General features: G+C 52.1%; 1 protein-coding gene across 1 annotated transcript in view; it reads left to right on the top strand.

Moving 5' to 3' along the window:
- The first annotated feature begins 778 nt into the window (after positions 1 to 778).
- Positions 779 to 19,788, top strand: part of LRP6 (LDL receptor related protein 6) — a 92,138-nt gene continuing 73,128 nt past the window's right edge. The window contains exon 1 of the mRNA XM_063308326.1: positions 779 to 1,067. Within this exon, the coding sequence (XP_063164396.1) occupies positions 1,010 to 1,067 (58 nt within the window). The 5' untranslated portion in view covers positions 779 to 1,009. The remainder of the gene's footprint in view (positions 1,068 to 19,788) is intronic.

Genomic DNA, 19,788 nt, shown 5'->3' with positions numbered 1-19,788 from the left:
GTTTCGGCGGGCGATCTCAGTCCAGCCCGGCAGCGCCGGAAAGCGGGTCTGCCGAAGGACAAAGCGGACAAAGCGCTCCTCCGCGGCGGCCGTTCGCCAGCCCCCGGGAAGAGGGGGGGCGCCCGGCCGGCGCCCGGGCAGCTCCGCCGCGGACCCTCCCGGGGAGCCTCGCGGGGCGGCCGGCCGAGGCCAGCGCGGGCGCCCCGCCGCCCCGCATCCCTCCGGCGCGGCCGGGCGCGGGGGGGGGGCGGCGCTCACCGGGCGGGAGCGGGGCCGCCCCGAAAATAGTTCCGGCCAGGCCGGTCCAGCGCGGCGCGCACGCAGCCGAGGCCTCGTCACCGCTTTCGGAGGGGGGGCAAAGGAGTCCCTCCGGAATGCGGCAGGGGCGGCTCCAGGCGCGTCCCCGGGAGCGGGAGGGGGCGCGGCGCGAGCGGCCTGAGCTCTCCCGCGCCGTCGGAGCCTCTCTCGGGGGGACGGGGGGCGCCGCCGCCGCGCGTCGGTGGAGGCGGCTGCGAGACGAGGCGGCGGAGGGGCGGGGGGGGAGGCGGGGCGGGCGCCTGCCTGCCTGCCTGCGCGAGCCGGGAGGGAGCCGAGCCAGGGCGGAGGCGGGATGCGCCCCTGCGCCGCGCCGGGGTCCCAGCCGGCCGGGGAGGGAGCGGCCGCCTGAGGAGCGGGGAGCGCGGAAGGCGGGCGAGCGGCGCGGCGGGGCGGGGCCGCCGCCTCGACCCCCGCCTTGGCTGCAGGCGGCGGCGGCGGCGGCAGCGGCGATGGAGGGCCGGGGCCGCGTCCCCTGCCCGCGCCGGGCGCCCGCGGCCAAGTAGCCGCCCGGGCAGCGCCGCCTCCGCCCTCGCGCCCGCCCGGCCCTCCGCGGCCCCCTCGGAAGCATGAGCGGGCGGCAGAGGAGCCGCCGCCGCCGCCGCCGCCCTCGGCCGCCGCTGGCCCCGTCCTCGGCCCCCGGGTCTCCGCCGCCGCCGCCGCGCCGCCGGTGAGGGCCGGCCGCGCGAGGAAGATGGGCGGCGCCGTCCTGCGGAGCCTGCTGGTCTGCGGCGTGTGCGCCCTGGCGAGAGGTGAGCGGGGCCGGCTCGGGCCGCCCGGGCGCGGCGGGGAGCGGGAGAGACACAAAGGCGCGCCGCGGCTGCCCTGCCCGCGCCCCCCCCCTCCCCGCCGCTCCGCGGGTTGACGGGGTTGCCGCGGCTGCCGCCGCCCGGACGGGCTCCCCGCGGGTCTGTCCCCGGCCCTGTCGCTCGCGAGGAAGCGCCTCCGCCCGCCCGCCCGCCCGCCCGGCGCGCGAGGCACGGGGGCGCGGCGAGGGCGCGGGGGGCGCCCGGCCTGGCCCGGCCCGGCTGCTGGGGGCGGAGGGGCCTCTGCCCGGGCAGCGGCGCGCGGGGAGTCGGACGCCCGGCCCGGCTGAGGTCCTCGCCGGCCCCGCGCTCCCTTCGGCGGCGACGGGCGAAGCCGTGGCTTGCTTCGGACTCCCCCCGCCCGCCGTCCGAAGTGCCTCGAAATCGGGGCTGCCGAGAACGCCGCTGGCCGGCGCGATCCGAACGCGTGCAGCCTTTATCCGTTGCAGGGCGTTTTAAATCGGGAGTCGCAGCCGGCCCTCGTTTGGGGCGAGGAGGAGCGGCTGCCGCGATGGCAGGAGAGACGGACGCGTAGTTTCGGGGCCCGTCTGGAATCGCGCTCCCAGCTGACCCGGGGAAGAAAGTGGGCTCAAGGAGGCTTGATCCAAAGTGGCTCAGTCCCTTTATCGGTATCCCACGCTTCTTCTGGTAGTTCCGAATGGGACGCATCGGATGCCGGCGGTGGCTGGAACTTCCTCACAGTATGATGGGAGGAAAGAAACACAGCTTGTTTTGCTGTGTGTGCCTGTATCGGCCTTGAAAATCCCCCTTTCGGGGGTCTTTTCTTTTGGATGAACTTTCAGAGGTTGATGGGGATTGGAGAGTCCCAGAAAGTCAGCGGGTAATAATGGGGAAAATATTTTCCTGTTCCAGGCGTGTTTGCCAGATAGTCCGTTTTCCTATAGAAATCCCGTGCGTGCTTAGATCCGTGGCAGAGCATCGCATTTTCTACTTGAAGAGTTAATCAGAGAGAGGAGGGAAAGGAACGTTTGCAGGAACTTTTCGCCTGCAAAAAATCCAGTCTTGCTATAAATAATCAGATTAAGGTGCAGCCAGAGCAGATGCGGAAGATTCAACATGGTCTGCAACAAAGTGCTTTAAATTTTTTTAGACGTTCAGCTGTGTACTTCCATATTTCTGTGAAGCTTCGTAAATCTCTGCCATTTATGAGAAAAAAATGGTTAGTTTATAATCCACACTGCATTTTATTTCTTTTTCCCATTTTAATGCTAGAAATAGAATTTGGAACAATCACCAATAACTTTCCTGCTGAAATTTAATTGGAATTAATGGAGGTGGCATGGAAGAGCTGTTCTTTCATGGAGAAGAAAGCAGAATTGGGCTTCCTGTCCAGGACTTACTGAAATGAACGTAGTTGTCCAAAAGCTGCCTTCTCCTCCTGTAGACCTAATTAAAAATTAAAGCAGTCCAGTCCTAGATCTTGGTAAATGATGGAATGAAGAAGGTGGTGGAATAGCATATCCTTTTGACCCTCCCCCCCAGTGTTTGCAAAAATGCCAGCACATCGAGGACACGTGGGGCATGCCCTCACATCCGCTGTAAAGGTCCACCCTCTGAAATGAGTGGGGCCAGAACGTAGCACAAAATTACTCTAGTGAAGGTGGCGCAGAAGGGACTTCTATGGGATGTAGAAGGATTAATACCCTTATCTCTTCAGAGATCACTTAGGGTACATCCAGATGGCCACATTAAAGTGTGGTCCCCATCTCCATGAACTGGCAGGGTAGTGGTCAAACCTGATCGCGTCTCAGAAACGGAGCCAAAAATGGGTGCTGTGCTTCCTGTTTTAATGCGGAACAAGGTCAAGGAAATGGTTGATGGTTTTCCTTGGCTTCATCTTCCCTCCTGATAAGTGTTGCCTGCTGGTGGGGAAAGCAAGCAGTGTTACGTGGGGGTGGGGGTCCTTGGATGGGTAACAATCAAGCATCCCAGCTAGCAGGTCACAGCACAGAACTGCTGTGTGCCTGTGACTTCTCGGTCAAGTTACTTCTGAACAGGGTTCTGGTGCTTTTCTGGAAGAGTGCTAAACCTGTGCTAAACTGTCTCCTACCTGTTGTTGTTAGGTCTACCTTTCCTCCTGTTACTTTCCCACCATCTCTTGCATCCTTTTTAGCAGAAGCTGTGGAAACTCGGTAATGTGCATGATGGGGACAGGACCGGCCATGCACAGCTGGCAGAACCAACATTGGGATGGTTTCAGTTGACCTTCCGTGCAACATGGGATTTAGGTTTTCTCAAGACCTGTTTCTATACGCACAGGTTTATCCTCTTTCAAAGGCGTTCCTTTTCAAGGAGCCCATGGTAGCCCTAAAAACATCATGGAAAGCATCAGTCGGGCTTTATACAGGCAATGTCACTAGGGAAGCCAGAGATAGAGCGTGCCCACAGCAGCATAAGGTGGGCAAAAGAAACTGGGCAGACCTCACCCCTTGCTGCGTTACCAACTACCTCATTGGTGAAGCATGTCCATGCTTCATCATGGACCATGATCATGGATCATGTCCATGGCAAAGACCTTTGTCCGCAGAAGTGGGAGAATGTTGTTTGGAACCCCTAAAGATGACTTTAAGCCGCCTCAGCTGTTGGTTGGACTTGAGAAGAAGAGAAGGTCATGAGGATGTCCAGTCTAAAAATGGGTAGTGAGTTTAGTTCTGGGCCTGGAGAGTTGTATTCCGTGTCTTTGGTTGGAACTGGCTGTGAGCTAAGGAAGAAGAGAACTTGGGTTGTGATGGTAAAGTGTGTTTTGTATGCCCTTGAAATAATAGTGACAAAGCTCGGCCCTTTAGATCAATGCTTCTCAACCTTGGCAGCTTGAAGATGTGTGGACTTCAACTCCCGGAATTCCCCAGCCAGCATGGCTGGCTGGGGAATTCTGGGAGTTGAAGTCCACACATCTTCAAGCTGCCAAGGTTGAGAAACAGTGCTTTAGATTAATGAAAATGTCATTTTCTTCTCTTGCTGAGAAGCAGGCACTACTGCTGACGCTGTTGAGAGCATTGGCGGAGAAGCCAAATAGTGTGTATATTTGGCTGTCGTAGGATGGGGAGCCATCTACCCCCAGCAGCTCATTACCAGGTGATATAAATTTGGCAGAGCCTTACCTTATGTGGAATACATGTGAAGCATCCTCCTCCAGCAATACAATTTGTTGCCAGCGGTGTATGTGATACGTTGCACAGGTGTGTGGCCTCTTTGGTGATTTGGATTCAAAGGGGAGAAGATGCTGTGGAGTTCCTTGAAGCAGCCTGGGTTTTTCTGGGAGTGCACAGCCGCCCTCCTCAGCTGCAGGACGAGCCTAGGAAAAGAGTGGGTGCTCTGTGGGTATCCACACATGCTCTGAAGTACCTTTTCCCTTTCAACCCATAGTGTTGCACAGGGATTATTTCTATCTTCTAATTGCTAAATTGGTGTATTGATTCATAAACAGCCAGTGTAGTAGAGTGGTTACAGTACTTCTATGAGACTGGGGCTGCCTTTCTCAACCTCTTGACCCTGGAGGACCCCTTGAAATGTTTTTCAGGCCTTGGGGAACCCCTGCACATTCGGGCTCCAATAGAGGCCAGAAGTTTACAAAATTAATATATTTGTTTCCTGTGTAGGCCTGTATATGTGCATTAACAGTGTTCTTAAACTAAAAATAAAGAAGGAAACTTAACTCTGTAATGTGAAGTTGCCTGAATTTGAAATAATTTTTAAAAATCGTGATCTCCCAGGGAACCCCTAGTGGCCTCTCTCGTAACCCTGGGGTGCCACGGAACCCTGGTTGAGGAACCCTGGACTGGAGAGATCTGGCTTCAGTTTTCCATTGTGTATGAGGCTTGCTGGGAAAATGTGAACCAGCTATTAGTGATTCATTGTGCCATCTCTCTGGGTGATGCTCAGTCTGGCTAGGGAAGGATTCCTGGTTCAAGCATTATGTGGAGGAATACTGGGCCACTAAAATGGCCTAGCCTAACAGCCTGATTTTGTATGTGTTTACTTGAAGGAGAGCACAGCGGGTTTCAGTGCGTCTTGTCCAAAGCTTCATTCTTTAGTGCTCCTTGTAAATTTTGGGAGACTCATTCTGTTGGCAAAACAATTTGCATCTCCTGAGAGACTTAACAAGTTTGTTGTTATGGCATCTCATGACGTGGGCTAAGTTTGGGAAAAACGCTGTTAGCCTCCCTGATGCCTCAAGAAAAGTTCCTTGGTTCTCCTTTGCATAAATACTAGGGCGAAACGGGGTTACTGATATGGGAGCAGGCGCGAGATCCAGCTTTATACTTGCTAGGTGATATATAAATGAAGTAGAGGATGCTCCTTAAAGTTGGTAGTGTAAAGGCAATTTTTTTTTCTTTAAAAGCCAGTGTTTTTTTCTGTTTCATATGCTGTTCAGCAACAAACCTGGGATTTCCAATCATCAGAAAGCCAGCCTAGGTCTTTCTGTCTTGCCTGCTCAATATGTGTTTGTTCAAAGACACGTATATCCCATTCATAGTTTTGAATGACTTAAGAAAATTAAAGGTTAAGATACTTTTTTTTAATAGTCCAATAGAACATAGCAGAAAAATAATTTTCCTACTGCTCTTTAAAAAGTCCTGCAACAATTCAGAGTAATTAGATAATTCCTCCTCCTCCTTTTTGCAATCTATTCAGGGCTGTTATGTCATTCTGAGAAGTTTCTGTAGGAAGTGAAATATGGGAAGTTTCGCAGCTGGAATGCGCAAGCCAGCTTGGGACCGTTTGCCATCTTTACCTTTTTTCCTCTTCGTCCAAATGTTGCTCATGCAGAGTATTCAGAGGCCACCAACAACTCATAAATCATCCTTGTAAAGCATTTTTCCTATGAGCAGTGGAGCCATGATGCCAGGCAAGGACTGGAAGAAACAAAGGGCGTTTTGTATAACTGTGCCTCAGAGGTAGATGCTGTACAAGGAGTGGGGGCTTGTGGCTATGAAGAAGGAGAGTTAGGCTTCATTCTTGAGGCAAAACCATGTAAGAAGTTGCTTAGAAGAGAAAGAGGATGAACATTTTCTTCAACTTTTGCTTGGTAATGTCACTTCGGTTTTCTTTCTACCGCATGCCACGTCATTTTTAAAAAACATTATTAAGGGCAAACAATTAGAAACCAATTATAATATGGCAGCTGTGATAAATATCAACAGTAAAAATATAATCAGTTTACACAGAGAAAACTCAATTTTTGTTTTTGTTTGAGTTTAGTACTGCTGTAAGGGTTTTAATGGAAAGGCAAAGTATGCATCTGCTAAATCACTTTCTGCAATTGTATTTTCTTTAAAAAATATATATTCTGATTTTCAGGTTCAAAAAATCAGGAGGAGGTAAACAACAGTTAGGAGCCAACAATATAACTTCAACGAAAGAGCAGTAACATAAAGACGGAATTACTATTCTACTCAAAGCAAAATAACTAAAGTAGGAAAACGTGCCATTCATTTGAAACTTTAGGATAGTGCTTTTCATATTTGTCAACTTTCAGATGTGTGGATTTCAACTCCCAGAATTCACCAGCCAGAATTATGGGAGTTGAAGTCCACAGATCTTAAAGTTGCTAAGGTTGAAAAACACTTCTTTAGGAGAATAACTTGGTTCTCTCTGGTGCTTAAATGTTAGGGAAGTGGGTTTCAGTGGCATATTGTAAAATCTTTTCTCCGTCAGTTAACAAAAATGCCACCAGTTGTCATCCATTTAGACTTAGAAGTCAGGGGTGTGCAGAGAAGAAAAACCTTGGCTAAAGAGTTTAGAGTATCATGCGAAATTCTTGGTTCCCATTTCTGAGACTTGTTTACATGAAACCCTAGATAAATTGGATCTATGCATTTTAGTGAAGAGAATGTCCCTGAATTACATCAGGACCTGTTGATTCAGACACAAAATAGTGAAACCACTTCCATATACAGATTTTCTTTACTTGAAAGGAAGCACTTATTCAAACCAAGGCCTTTGTATTGACCCTTGAATTCCTTGAAAAGGCATCCTTTGAGTGTTGTTGGAGAGAAGCTCATAAGGTTTCCCACGGAATCCCTCCAGTTTCCTTCTGGATTGTATGTGACTTCTCCCTAGCAGGCTAGACTGGAAACATTAACAGGCACACAATGATCCAACTTCTTGATAGGAATTTTATATAGTAATTTTACCACAGAATGGCCAAGATGCTATTATGAAAAAATATCCTGCAGCCACCGGGTATCAGGAATGCGTCCTTTATCTAGTAAGCTCGGGGTTCCATTTTTGTATCTCTTTCTCCTTCCTGTGCTGTGAAAAGGGCTGGCTGGTCCTCTCTCTTGTGGGCAGGAGGTCCGGTTTCCATCTGTCTCTCAATTTGGTGACGGCTAAATCTGATACCAGGCTGTTTTCCTCTAACCGTGTGAGGGAAAACTCTTAAAATGTAGCAGATCAGTAAAGCGAGGTAGCTGTAAAAGACTTGTGCGTGCTCCGGGAAGACCACATTTGAAATGAAGTGTGAATGTGATCTAGTTCAAGAAAACAGTGAGTTAACCTAGAAGGATTTGGGTATTTTATTCTTAGAGCCTCGTGTGGCACAGAGGGGCAGGCGGCAGTTCTGCAACCGAAACTCTCCCTGCGACCTGAGTTCGGTCCCAGCGGAAGCCGGATTCTCTCTCGGGCAGCCGGCTCAGGTCGACTCAGCCCCCCATCCTTCTGAGGTCGGGAAAACGAGCACCCGGCTTGCTGGGGAAGGTGACAGCTGGGGAAGGCAATGGCAAACCACCCCGCTCTATAGTCTGCCGAGAAAACGTCGCAAAAGCAGCATCCCCCCAAAGGGTCAGACGTGACCCGGTGCTGGCACAGGGGACCTTCACCTTCGCCTTCTTAAACCTTACAGTGATGCCTGGAATCTACGTGTAAACTTATGCAACAACAACAACAACAACAACAAGAATTTGCAGCTTCAGGTTGAGAGGATGAGCTGCTGTTTGCTTACATAGCTTCACCTAACAGGCAGGCTCAGATAAATTTGTAGAGTTAACATAATCATATCGTGGGGTAATAAAAATAGCCTTGATTAAATAGAAAGGATAAGCTTCTGAGAGGCTGTCTGGGGAGACTGTTTATGTTCTTTTGTAATGTTGAATCTTCATTTTATTGCTCATGAGGAATACAGTCTCATAAATCCCAACTTTATTACATTTAAAAATTATGCAAAAGTAACAGTCATTACCACTTAAAGGAATCTCTCTCTTGTCTCTTGATTTTCCCTTCTGAGGATTGACTTCTGAGCAGAAGTTTTTTTGCAGAAACGTTCCTATGCTTTGCATTTCCTCTTTTAGATAGTAGAATTAGGATTGATCAAGAGGCTTGTTGGGGGAAGATGCAGCCAAGAATGTGAATAATGCAGAAATGCCACTAACAGCCACTTGCTGATACCACACAGTAGTCAAGTGGGAATTTTTTAGGCATTGTGGAGTTCTCTCCACAAGCAGTTTTTAACCTGTGTTTTGTGGATTGGACCATAATGAATAGGGTTGCATGCAACACTGAGCCACAAACAAATGTATTATGGCTCAGTACAATCTGTGAATCTGGTCTTTGCAAATTAAGTATCGTGGCCATGGTTGAAATGGATTTGTTTCTCATAGTTCTTATGCTTCAGTTGAAAGTATTTCTGAATGAGTTGTTTAATATAATAACAGTTCTGCTGCATCAAACCAGCAGTCTTGTGTCATCTTAGAGGTTAACGCTTTACAGCGGTCGTTGTAGGAGGACAGCCACGTTAGTCTAAGCCAGGAGGAGTTTCTGACTAACACATTTTATTGAAAGGCAAAAGTTTTCATGAGCTGCAGTGCATTTCATCAGAAGCGTCTCATGCCAGCTCTTGCCTTTTAATAAACTTCACAGTGATGTGGGTTGTTGTAAACCTAGCAGTTGAGTTGTCTCAAGTGTTGACCCTGTTTGTTTTGGTGAAAGTGTGGTTTCTTGGACATTTCAAAGTATTACATGCCTCACAAAAAGCAGATATTAGATCTATATAAAGCATGCTTATCTTACCCTCAGGGTGTTGATTTAACAGGTCCTGCATATCTCTCTGCCCAGTTCAAACCATCTTATTCCTTAAATAAGGATGCAAGCTGCTTAAAGTCCCAAAACCAAAGGGCCATAAAAGCATTCATTATAAATAATTTACTAGTTGCCACCTTGGCCAACCTGACATCCCCAACATATTGGACTACATCTTACATCATCTCTTAAGCAGTAAACTGGCTGGTGGTGATGACCGTGTGATCCAACAGATTTGGGGTGCACCAAGTTCATAAAGGGTTACCTAATGAACATGAGTCCCTCTACAACCCCTGCATGACATATTTCTATCACCTTGGCATCCTAATTCTGCTGGTTGTGACATAGTGTCATGCGCTGCCTATCTCTGAATAACGTTCAGACACTGGTTTGCGAATCAGGCTCTGGTTTATTTGCAGGGCAGGTACAGCGTTGGTAGAAAAAAGCTGAGAGTGACAGGAGCGCGCCGGTGCGGGGTTTAAATACCCCGCGCCGGTCAGCGCCCCCTCGCTCACGGTCACGTCACCCCCCTTTTGTCCCATGCGTTGCCCTGCCGGTGGGTGAGGGTTTCCGGGATCGCCCATCATCAGGTTTCCATTCCTCTGCTGATTGCTTTCAGCTGGGCGATCCCCGTTGTATTGCCGCTGATGGTTTGGGTGGCTCCGTGATTCATTTGGCTATTGTTTGTTGGCCGTTAGTCGTTGTAGGTTGATGGCCACTTAACTTGTACCCCTTCACCTATTTCCTTGTCATTGTCATGTGTGCCATTGCGCTGATGACTTTAGCTCAACGGCACTCATGACATACTGCCCCCTTTTCGAATAGTGTTCTCCCCCGGTTTTCTGGGTTTTCCCCGTGGAGCTGTCAAAACGCCACATTTTTTTTTTTTTTTTTTCAAAGTTCCCGCCGGAGTAGTTGTCGCCCCTCCCTTTGCTCCTCCCTCTACCACGTGCCTTCCCAGGGTGTGTCCATGGTGCGCATGCTCGGGTTCTGACCTGGCGTGCGCATGCTCCAACCACACCCTGTTTGTTTGGCTCAGTTCGGCGAGGCGAGAGGCGTGGCTGGTCGGGTGCTTCTCAGCTCCAGGTAGGGCCCTTCTTTTCTTATTTAGAGTGCGTCGCCTTTGTTGTGTCTCCTGGGCGTTGCCCCCAGGTTGCCCTGTTGACTTGCTTGCCACTCCCCCGCGGCCGGGGGGGCGGGGGGAGGGTGCTGGCGATCGTTTGTCACCACCCCGTGGGCCCGGGGCGGGGGGAGTGAGTCCCGGGGGGGGGAAGGTCCACCCAAGTCGCGGGCTTGGGGGGGGCCCTTTCCCTTGGGGCACGGGAGGCGGGGGGGGCCTGCGGGGGGGGGTTTGGTTTTGCTGACCTTGGTTGCGGTTTGTCGGGGTATGCCCGGTGAAATGCTCTGGTCAGGTCAGGCGCGTTAACGTTGTGCGCCGCCACCCATTCCGGGTGGGGGAAGTGTTTCCACCTGACCAGATAGTGTAGAGTTCCTCGTTGCTTGCGGGAGTCGAGGATGTCCCTTATCTCGAAGTGGTGTTGCCCGTCGATCATTAGCGGTGCGGGCTGTGGCGTGCTTGGGTGCCATCGGGAGGTGGTTGCCGGTTTTAGGAGGCTGGTGTGGAACACCGGGTGGAGTCTCCGGAGGTTGTGTGGCAGGTCCAGGCGTATTGCTACCGGGTTCACTATTTGCGTGACTCGGAACGGCCCGATGTACTTAGGCCCCAGTTTTTTCGAGGGTTGGGTTGACTTTAGGAACTTGGTGGATAGATAGGCCATATCCCCCGCCTGGAACGTCGGTTGTTGGCGCCGGTGCTTGTCGGCCTGCTCTTTGTAAGCAGCCTGTGCCTCCTTCAGCGCCGCCGTGATTACTGGCCATGCTTCCGCGATCTTCCGTCCCCAGTCGCTGGCGTCCACCTGGGGTTCCGGGGGTTGAGGTAGCTCCGGTATGGGGACGAAGTCGCGCCCCGAGACTACTTCGAACGGAGTTTTCCCCGTGCTCGTGTGGACGGCGTTGTTGTATGCGACTTCGGCGAACGGGAGCAGTTCAGCCCAGTCGTCTTGGTGGTAGTTCGTATATGATCGTATAAATTGTTCTAAGGTGGCATTAAGAACCTCAGTGGCTCCGTCCGTCTGAGGATGCCAAGCCGTAGATAGGGCCTGTTGGGTCCCCGTCAGCTTCAGGAAGGCCCGCCAGAATTTGGAGGTGAACTGTGTGCCCCTGTCGGTCACCACACGTGCGGGACATCCGTGTAGCCTGTACACGTGGATGAGGAAGAGTTTGGCTAGCTGTTGTGAGGATGGGACCGACGTGCAGGGGATGAAGTGGGCCTGCTTTGAGAAGTAGTCCTTCACCACCCAAATGGCCGTTTTCTTCTGGCTGGGTGGGAGGTCCACTATAAAATCCATAGAGATTTCCTCCCATGGGCGGGAGGGTTCTGCCACCCGTTGCAATAGCCCCGCGGGTTTGCCTGGTGCCCGTTTGGCCCTAGCGCACGTTGGGCAGGACGCCACGTAGGTTTTTACGTCTCGCCTGAGCGCGGGCCACCAGAATTGGCGCCGTGTTAGGTGTAGGGTCTTGAGGAACCCAAAGTGTCCCGCTTGCTTGGCGTCGTGTGACCTATGCAAGATCGCCTGGCGTTGCGAGTCCGGGACGTAGATTCTGCCTTCCCCCCATGCCAGGTCTTGCGCCATCGTTACCTTGTCGGGGTTCGCCAGGAACCAGGGGTCGGTTTTGAGGGCGGCGGCGAGATCCGTGCGCATTCCCCCTGGTAGTTGCGGTTGGCTTCTTTCCGTCGCCGGTTGTCCCGCCGTCGGCTGCGCCGTAGCGTCGAGCTGCCTCCGTGCGCCGCTTCGGGTGGTCACGGCCATCCCCAGTTGCGAGGCGGATAGGACCGTCCCAATGGTGTCTGGGGCGGGCTCTTCGTCTTGGGGCAGTCGGGAGAGGGCGTCGGCCAGGAAGTTCTTCTTGCCCGGCATGAACTTCAGCTGGAAATCAAAGCGGCTGAAGAATTGGGCCCATCGGACCTGTTTTGGGCTAAGGCGTCTGGGCGTTCGTAGGGCCTCGAGGTTCCGGTGGTCCGTCCAGACCTCGAATGGTTGGGTGGCTCCCTCGAGTAGGTGTCGCCATGTCTCTAGTGCCGATTTCACCGCGAAGGCTTCTTTCTCCCAGACTTGCCATCGCCTCTCTGTCTCGGAGAACTTCCTTGACAGGTAGGCGCATGGTTTCAGGAGCCCCGTGGAGTCTTTCTGTAGCAGGATGGCTCCCAGGGAGAAGTCTGAGGCGTCGGCTTGGACCACGAACGGCCGTTCTGGGTCCGGGTGCGCGAGGATTGGCTCCGTAGTGAACAGCGCTTTCAGCTTGTCGAATGCGGTCTGGCACGCGGGAGTCCAATTCAGCACTGTGTCTGGGTTCTTGGCGCGTCGGGTGTCCCCCACCCCTTTGGTTTTGAGGAGGTCCGTTAAGGGGAGGGCTATCTCAGCGAACCCCCGGGCGAATGACCTGTAGAAATTCGCGAATCCCAGGAAGCTCTGTAGTTGCCGTCTGTTGCGGGGCCGCTCCCAGTTTAGCACCGCTTCGACTTTTGCGGGGTCCATTTCGATGCCGTCCCCGGAGATTCGATACCCCAAATAGTCTAGGCGCTCTTTGTGAAACTCGCACTTTGTAGGCTTCGCATAGAGCTGCGCCCTTCTGAGCTTGTCGAGGACTTGCCTGACTAAGGTTACGTGTTCCTCGTGTGTTTTTGTGTAAATAAGGACGTCGTCGATGTAGACCAGGACCCCTTTAAACAGGTGTTCATGCAGTACCTCATTGATGAGCTGCATGAACACCCCAGGGGCCCCCGCGAGTCCGAAGGGCAGTACCTTGTACTGGAAAGCGCCTAGGGGGCAGTTAAAGGCCGTCTTCCATTCGTCCCCCTCCCTGATTCGGATGCGATAGTACGCCTCGCGAAGGTCCAATTTGGAAAAGACTTTGCCCGTGGACAGGTGGGCGAGCATGTCCTTCACCAGGGGTAAGGGGTATTTGTTGGACAGGGAAGCCGCGTTTAGGCCCCGGTAGTCGGTGCAGAGCCGTAGGGTCCCGTCTTTCTTCTCCCGGAATAAGACGGGGGCTCCGACCGGTGAGCATGCTGGCTCTATGAATCCCCTGTCTAGGTTTTTATCGATGAACTCCCGGAGGGTTGCCATCTCCTTCGGGGTCATCGAATAGATTTTTGGTCGAGGTAAGGGGACGTCGGGCAGTAGGTCGATCCGGCAATCCGTCTTGCGGTGGGGGGGTAGTTGGTCAGCCTCTGCCTCTCCGAAGACCTCGGAGAAGTCGGCGTATTGTTCTGGTAGGTCTGCTGTGTTAGCGGCGTTGTCTTGTGTGGTCGCCTCCGCTCGTCCTACCGTGGGGTTGCTTTTGCCGGCTGGAACTGGTGCTCGATACTCGCCGTCGCCGAACGTGAAGGTGCGGGTCGCCCAGTTGATCCGCGGGTTGTTTGTCGCGAGCCATGGCATCCCCAGGACTGCAATGGGCCGTCCGATGTGCGTGACTACGAACGATGTGCGCTCAGTGTGAGTGCCCATTTGCAGGGTGACCGGCTCGGTTTGTAGCGTGGCTGGTTTCCCTCCCGCTGTAGAGCCGTCCAGCTGGTGGAATGCCAGCGGCGTGGGGAGGGGGAAGCAGCGGAGGTCGAGTTTGGCGACTAGGTCGGGGTGGATGAGGTTTTTTGAGCACCCCGAGTCCACTAGTGCCGCGGCCGTGGTGGCTCCGTTGCCGGTAGAGAGTTGAATTGCTGCCAATATTACGGAGCTTTTGTCGTTTCGTTGAGGTGGTCCGCGTTGCTGTCCCACCGCCTGCCTCGCCACGCGTCTCAGGGCAGGCGGGGAGCATTTCCCGCCGGCTGGTCGGGGTCGGTATTGTCCTCTTCCCCCCAGTAAGCGTCCCAGCCCTCTTTCGGTGTCGCTGTGGCCACGGTCATTCGGCGGTGAGGCGGCGGCCCCGGGTTGGGTGGTTTGGGGCTAATTTTCGGGGTGGGCTTGGGCGCGCTGGTCGGCGGTCGGTTGGCGAAGCAATCCGCCGTCTTGTGCCCTAATTTGCCACACCTCCCGCAGGGCTCCCGGTTGAACTTCTTTTTAGGGTATATGGGGCCGGCCATCCCCCCGTGTGGTGCGGGTACCTTTTTCCCGGCATCGTTTGTGTCTTCCGTGGTTGTCATGAGGAAGGTGCGGTGCGCGTGTTCGGCTTTCCCCGCGAGGTGGATCCACCCGTGTAACGTTTCTGGGTCGTCGCGGTAGAGGGCCCATTGGAGAACGTCGCGGTTGAGCCCCCTTTTGAAGATTTCCAGCAGGGTGGTCTCGGACCAGTCGCTGACCTTCCCCGCGAGGGCTTTGAACTCCAGGGCGTAGTCAGGGACCGTGCGGGTGCCCTGTTTAAGTCTTTGGAGTGCGCTTTTCGCCCGTACTTTGGCTAGGGGGTCTTCGAAGTAGTTTTTCATCTCTTTGATGAAAGCAGGGAAGGTGGCGAGGGCGGGGGAGCTGGACTCGTACAGTTGGACGTACCAGTCCGCCGCCCTGTCTTGGAGTTTGATCGCCACGGCGGCGATCTTGTCGGCCTCGGAGTCATAGGAGTGTCCGTGCCTCCCCATGAACTCCCTAGCGTTGGTCACAAAAAACGAGAGTTTTGTGGGGGTCCCATCGAAGAAGATGGGGAAGTCCTTTGGGGCCCGGGCGTTTTGTGCGGCCCCGCCTCTCGCTTCTCGGGGTGTGGTGTCGGCCGCCTGTGCCGTCTGCTGGCCCTCCGCTGGCCCGTGTGGGTTCGATGCTTCGCTCGGGGTGTGGGCTTGTGCGGGGACGTCGTTGGGTGGCGCGGGGGGCATAAGCGCCTGGAGCATGGTCCGGAGTTCCGTCAGCTGAGCCCGCATGGCCGCGAGTTCAGCTCGTGCCTCCTCGTCCACAGCCCGCGCCGCCGCTGGGGCCGGTTCCGTTGGCGCGTCCTCGGGGGTGGGTTGCCGGCGGGGTTCATCGTCCCTCTGCCGCGGGTCCGCTTCCTCCGCCGTCTGATGGGTGTCTCCGTCGTCCTCCTCCGTGTTGAGCGCCGTGGGGCTGTCGCTCCACGCCCGTTGCTGGGGTGCGATGTGGGGCGCGGGGTCCTCCGCTGGTTTCGGAAGTCGTGCTGCTCCCTCCGGAGTTCCGTCAGCCGAGCCCGCATGGCCGCGAGTTCAGCTCGTGCCTCCTCGTCCACAGCCCGCGCCGCCGCTGGGGCCGGTTCCGTTGGCGCGTCCTCGGGGGTCGGGTTGCCTCCGTCGCCATCTCCCCTTGGGGTTGGAGCTGAGGCTCGGGTCGGGTGGGGTGGGCGTCCATGGCTCCGGGAGTCCGCGGTGCCTCTGGCCTTGGTCGGTTCTCCTCTGTCTCTTGCCGCGCGGCTCGCCCTCCTTGCCCGCGCCGTTCCGGCCTCATCTTGCTGGTCTTCTCGCCGTCTACTCCTCCCGCGGCTCGTTGTCGTCCGGTGGGGCTCGGCGAGGCTGAGTTTATGACTCTCAGCTTTATGTCATGCGCTGCCTATCTCTGAATAACGTTCAGACACTGGTTTGCGAATCAGGCTCTGGTTTATTGCAGGGCAGGTACAGCGTTGGTAGAAAAAAGCTGAGAGTGACAGGAGCGCGCCGGTGCGGGGTTTAAATACCCCGCGCCGGTCAGCGCCCCCTCGCTCACGGTCACGTCACCCCCCTTTTGTCCCATGCGTTGCCCTGCCGGTGGGTGAGGGTTTCCGGGATCGCCCATCATCAGGTTTCCATTCCTCTGCTGATTGCTTTCAGCTGGGCGATCCCCGTTGTATTGCCGCTGATGGTTTGGGTGGCTCCGTGATTCATTTGGCTATTGTTTGTTGGCCGTTAGTCGTTGTAGGTTGATGGCCACTTAACTTGTACCCCTTCACCTATTTCCTTGTCATTGTCATGTGTGCCATTGCGCTGATGACTTTAGCTCAACGGCACTCATGACACATAGATATGATTTGAACAAGGCTGTTCTGTGTATATTTATTTAGAAATAAATCCCACTATATTGGATGGTGGTTACTCTTCGGTAAGCATTCATAAAATTGCAGTCTTGAAGTGCTCAGTTGAATTGGGTGCTGTTTATTACTTCTGTGCAAGACAATATTTGAGGAGCATTGGAGGTGTGGGACCCTGCAGTCCGTGGACTTGACCGGGTTCTCAGATTGCTTTGTGAAATGTGGGTTCAGCTTAGAATATTGTGTTGCTCCAGCCATTGTTGTTTTAAAAAATGGAGTTATGGCTTAGTGGGTTATGTAAATCCCACAAATTCTGTTTGTTCATCCAATCGTGGTTAACAAAATCATGACGTAGTGTAATGTTTTAAGTCATCCGGTGTTTTGTGGAGAAGCAAATTTTCCGCAATAAGCTGAGAGGCTCCAGCATTTTTTCCCGGTAGCTCACCACCAGCATGACTAGATGCAGAGTCAGAACCCTGATTTATCATGTGTTTGTTTTCATGTGTTTTCTTTCCTGCTTCTTCAAATGCGGTAAAAAAGAGTTGTAAAAATGTCCTCAACACAAAGCTAGGGCTTAGCAGTAGAGGCTGTTCAGACTTTATACAAGCAATTACAACTCTCTTCCTTAAGTCAAGAGTTGTAAATGCCTATAAAAACTAAGCGCAAATGCATGAAACTGAATTTCCTCAGACACCCCTTATTTCCATGGTGGTATCGCCTTCCATTTTGTTTGTGTTCTTTATTCGTTCAGTCGCTTCCGACTCTTCGTGACTTCATGGACCAGGCCATGCCAGAGCTTCCTGTTGGTCGTCAACACCCCCAGCTCCCCCAGGGACGAGTCCGTCACCTCTAGAATATCATCCATCCACCTTGCCCTTGGTCGGCCCCTCTTCCTTTTGCCCTCCACCCTCCCTAGCATCAGCATCTTCTCCAGCCATTTTGTTTACCTTTCCATATTTGAAATGTAGATTGTAAACAATTTGGGACAAGGACCTATTTCTTGTTTTGATCAGTCTTGGCCTTAGGCTTGCAGAGTTGACTGGAGTAAATAAATATAATCTTGTGCAGGTAGTCCTCACTTAACAACCACATTTGGGGCTGGAATTTCAGTTGCTAAGTGAGATGGTCATTAAGCAAATCCAACCTAATTTTACGATTTTTTTGCAGCAGTCATTAAGTGAATCACTATGGGGGTTAAGCAAACCACATGGCGGATAAGTGAATCATGCAGTTCCCCATTGATTTTGCTTGCCAGAAGCCATCTGGAAAGGTAAAAAATGGCGATCACGTGACCATGGGACGCCCCAATGGTCATAAATGCGAACCAGTTGCCAACTGCCCAAATCATCACGTGACCGTGGGGACACTGCAACAGCCGTAAGTGTGAGGACCGGTCGCAAGTAGTTTTTTCCAACACCATCGTAAGTCCGAACCATCACTAAAGAATGGTTGTTAAGTGAGGACTACCTGTATTGAGGCTGGTCCTGCATTAGTCATCTCCTTTCCGTGATTTCTGTTATGTGTATTCCAAGGAATTGAACTTTCTGAGCATCTGAAGTCCCTTGAAACACCTTTTCCTCTTACAGCCAGGCTGTGCCATCAACTCTTGTGTTTTCATGATCTTCCGTTCTCATTATTTATGTTGAATATGTATCCAGTTTTGCTGCTACAAGTCTCCCTTCCTACTTCCTTTATAGAAGGGGAATGTAAGAGCAACCCGCAGCTAGAATAATACATAAATAAATAAATCTGAGCTTTCTAGTTTTCATCTGGAGAATGCTAGAAACAGGACTGGAAATAAGACAAGCTGCGGACGATACTTTTGCTGAACTTTTGGGATAACAGTTGTATGAGATGAAGTCTTTCAGTGCTGCAATCTTGCTTGTATTCAGTGGGTTGCTGTAAGAGAAGCTACCATTCTGTACATATATTGTTGAAATTTTCAAAAAATATTGATAATTGAAGATCTGGCCATTGCAGCACTGATCTGCTGTAAAAATCTCGGAAGATCTCAGTCTGACCCGTCCATAACTTGAATGCTCGAGTGAAGAATTACGGCGGTTCTGAGTATTTTGCTAGTGGCTTTTTAGGTTACAAAGAACCGTCTTCTAAAAATCTTTTAATGTAAACCAGGGAAAGCTAAAGAGGCTAGATACATTCATCTTGATGTGGTTTGTATGTCTGAACTGTGTGTTCTCAGACAGTTCTGTTTTACTTAGGAAGCTGGGATGAAACAGACTACAGAGTCTGTGGGGTGTGAACCAGCTGTACTTTCCTTACAAGGACTTCCTCACAAGGTGGACCTTGGAAGAATGTGGGGAAACCTTTTTTTATGTTGTTTGAGTGGGAAAAGAGAGAGAGTTCTTTCTCCTGGGACATACAGTCTGGTTGGTTTTGCTGGCTTTGTTCCTCACCTACGGATTTCAATTGATCTTGAAGGATCTCCTTCTACTTCTCAGCTGTCATCTCCTTCCCTGCAAAGACATGGCTACCTAATCTTAACCTTCCGCCCAGGGCACTAACCCCAAGAGTTGTAAAAATGTCCTCATCACAAATCTGGGGCTTAGCAGTAGAAGCGGTTCAGACTTTATACACATGCATGTCTCTGAGAACCATCTTCGAGATATGTCTCAAAACAGTTTTCCCAACGGATGCTCAAAACCTTCATCACCCTTTTATTTAACTTACAGTATTTGATGAAGATGTCTCTGCAGCATGGAATGGGCTTTTCCCTCTATGGTTTTAATGTATTCTTTGCATGTATACTCTTTGGTTAAGTGTAACATTATTTTTGCTTGCTTGTTTTCGGTCTTTGACAAACAAGAATGTTTAGTCTGCAGGATGCTAATATTCAGTGCTGGGCATGCAATAAGGACATTTTTCCTTGAGTGTGAAAAACTTGAAAGCTAATGAGAAGTGGGATGAATTAACAAAATGTTAGCAAGAAGGGTGCAGTAAAGCAGGAATAAAAGAATGAGAGAATAAGCAATTAAAGGGGTGGAGAAGAGAACAAGGGCCAGAGATTGAATAAAATGTTGAATGAAGCGCAGGGAGAAGTGCAGTAATGATGGTTTCCTAGGTAGAACAAATGAATTGAAACATTTTGGGAAGTTCTAAAACATCCCCCAAATTTCTGCTTCCTTATTTGATTTACGTTTGGTAGTGTCATATGGACATACCTTGTATAAGCTAAAATGTTCTTCAGGTATGGAGTCCTTGGTGCTCTCTGAGCTTGGTTGTGGCTGGCAGACATTTCATTACCCAACTGGGAAACATCATCAGTACTAGTGGGTGTGGGGTCTGCTCCCTGTTTGCACGCAGTAGCTCGCCCTGCCAGTGTTGGTGGGGGTCTGGTTTTCTCCTTGGTGGTTCCTTGATTGGGGCATTGTTCTCTGCTTGGTTGTTCGTCTGGTGTTAATCCCTGCTTCTCTGGGTGTTGGCTGCTGGAGAGGGTGTGTTCTAGTCTTTTTGTTTCCTTCTTAGCTTTTTTCTTGTCCCTTTTGAATGGTCTGTAAAAGTGATTTACCTCTATGTGTCTGTTGATGGCTGCTTTGTCTGAGTGCCAGGCTTCCAGGAATTCTCTGGCGTTTTTGGACTTGGTCTAGGATGCTCACCGTTTCCCAGGTGAAACTGT

The sequence above is a fragment of the Candoia aspera genome, chromosome 7 (assembly GCF_035149785.1).
Source record: "Candoia aspera isolate rCanAsp1 chromosome 7, rCanAsp1.hap2, whole genome shotgun sequence".
Classification (NCBI taxonomy): domain Eukaryota; kingdom Metazoa; phylum Chordata; class Lepidosauria; order Squamata; family Boidae; genus Candoia; species Candoia aspera.
The sequence above is the reverse complement of the archived record's forward strand: the minus strand, read 5'-3'. Positions and strand labels throughout refer to the sequence as shown.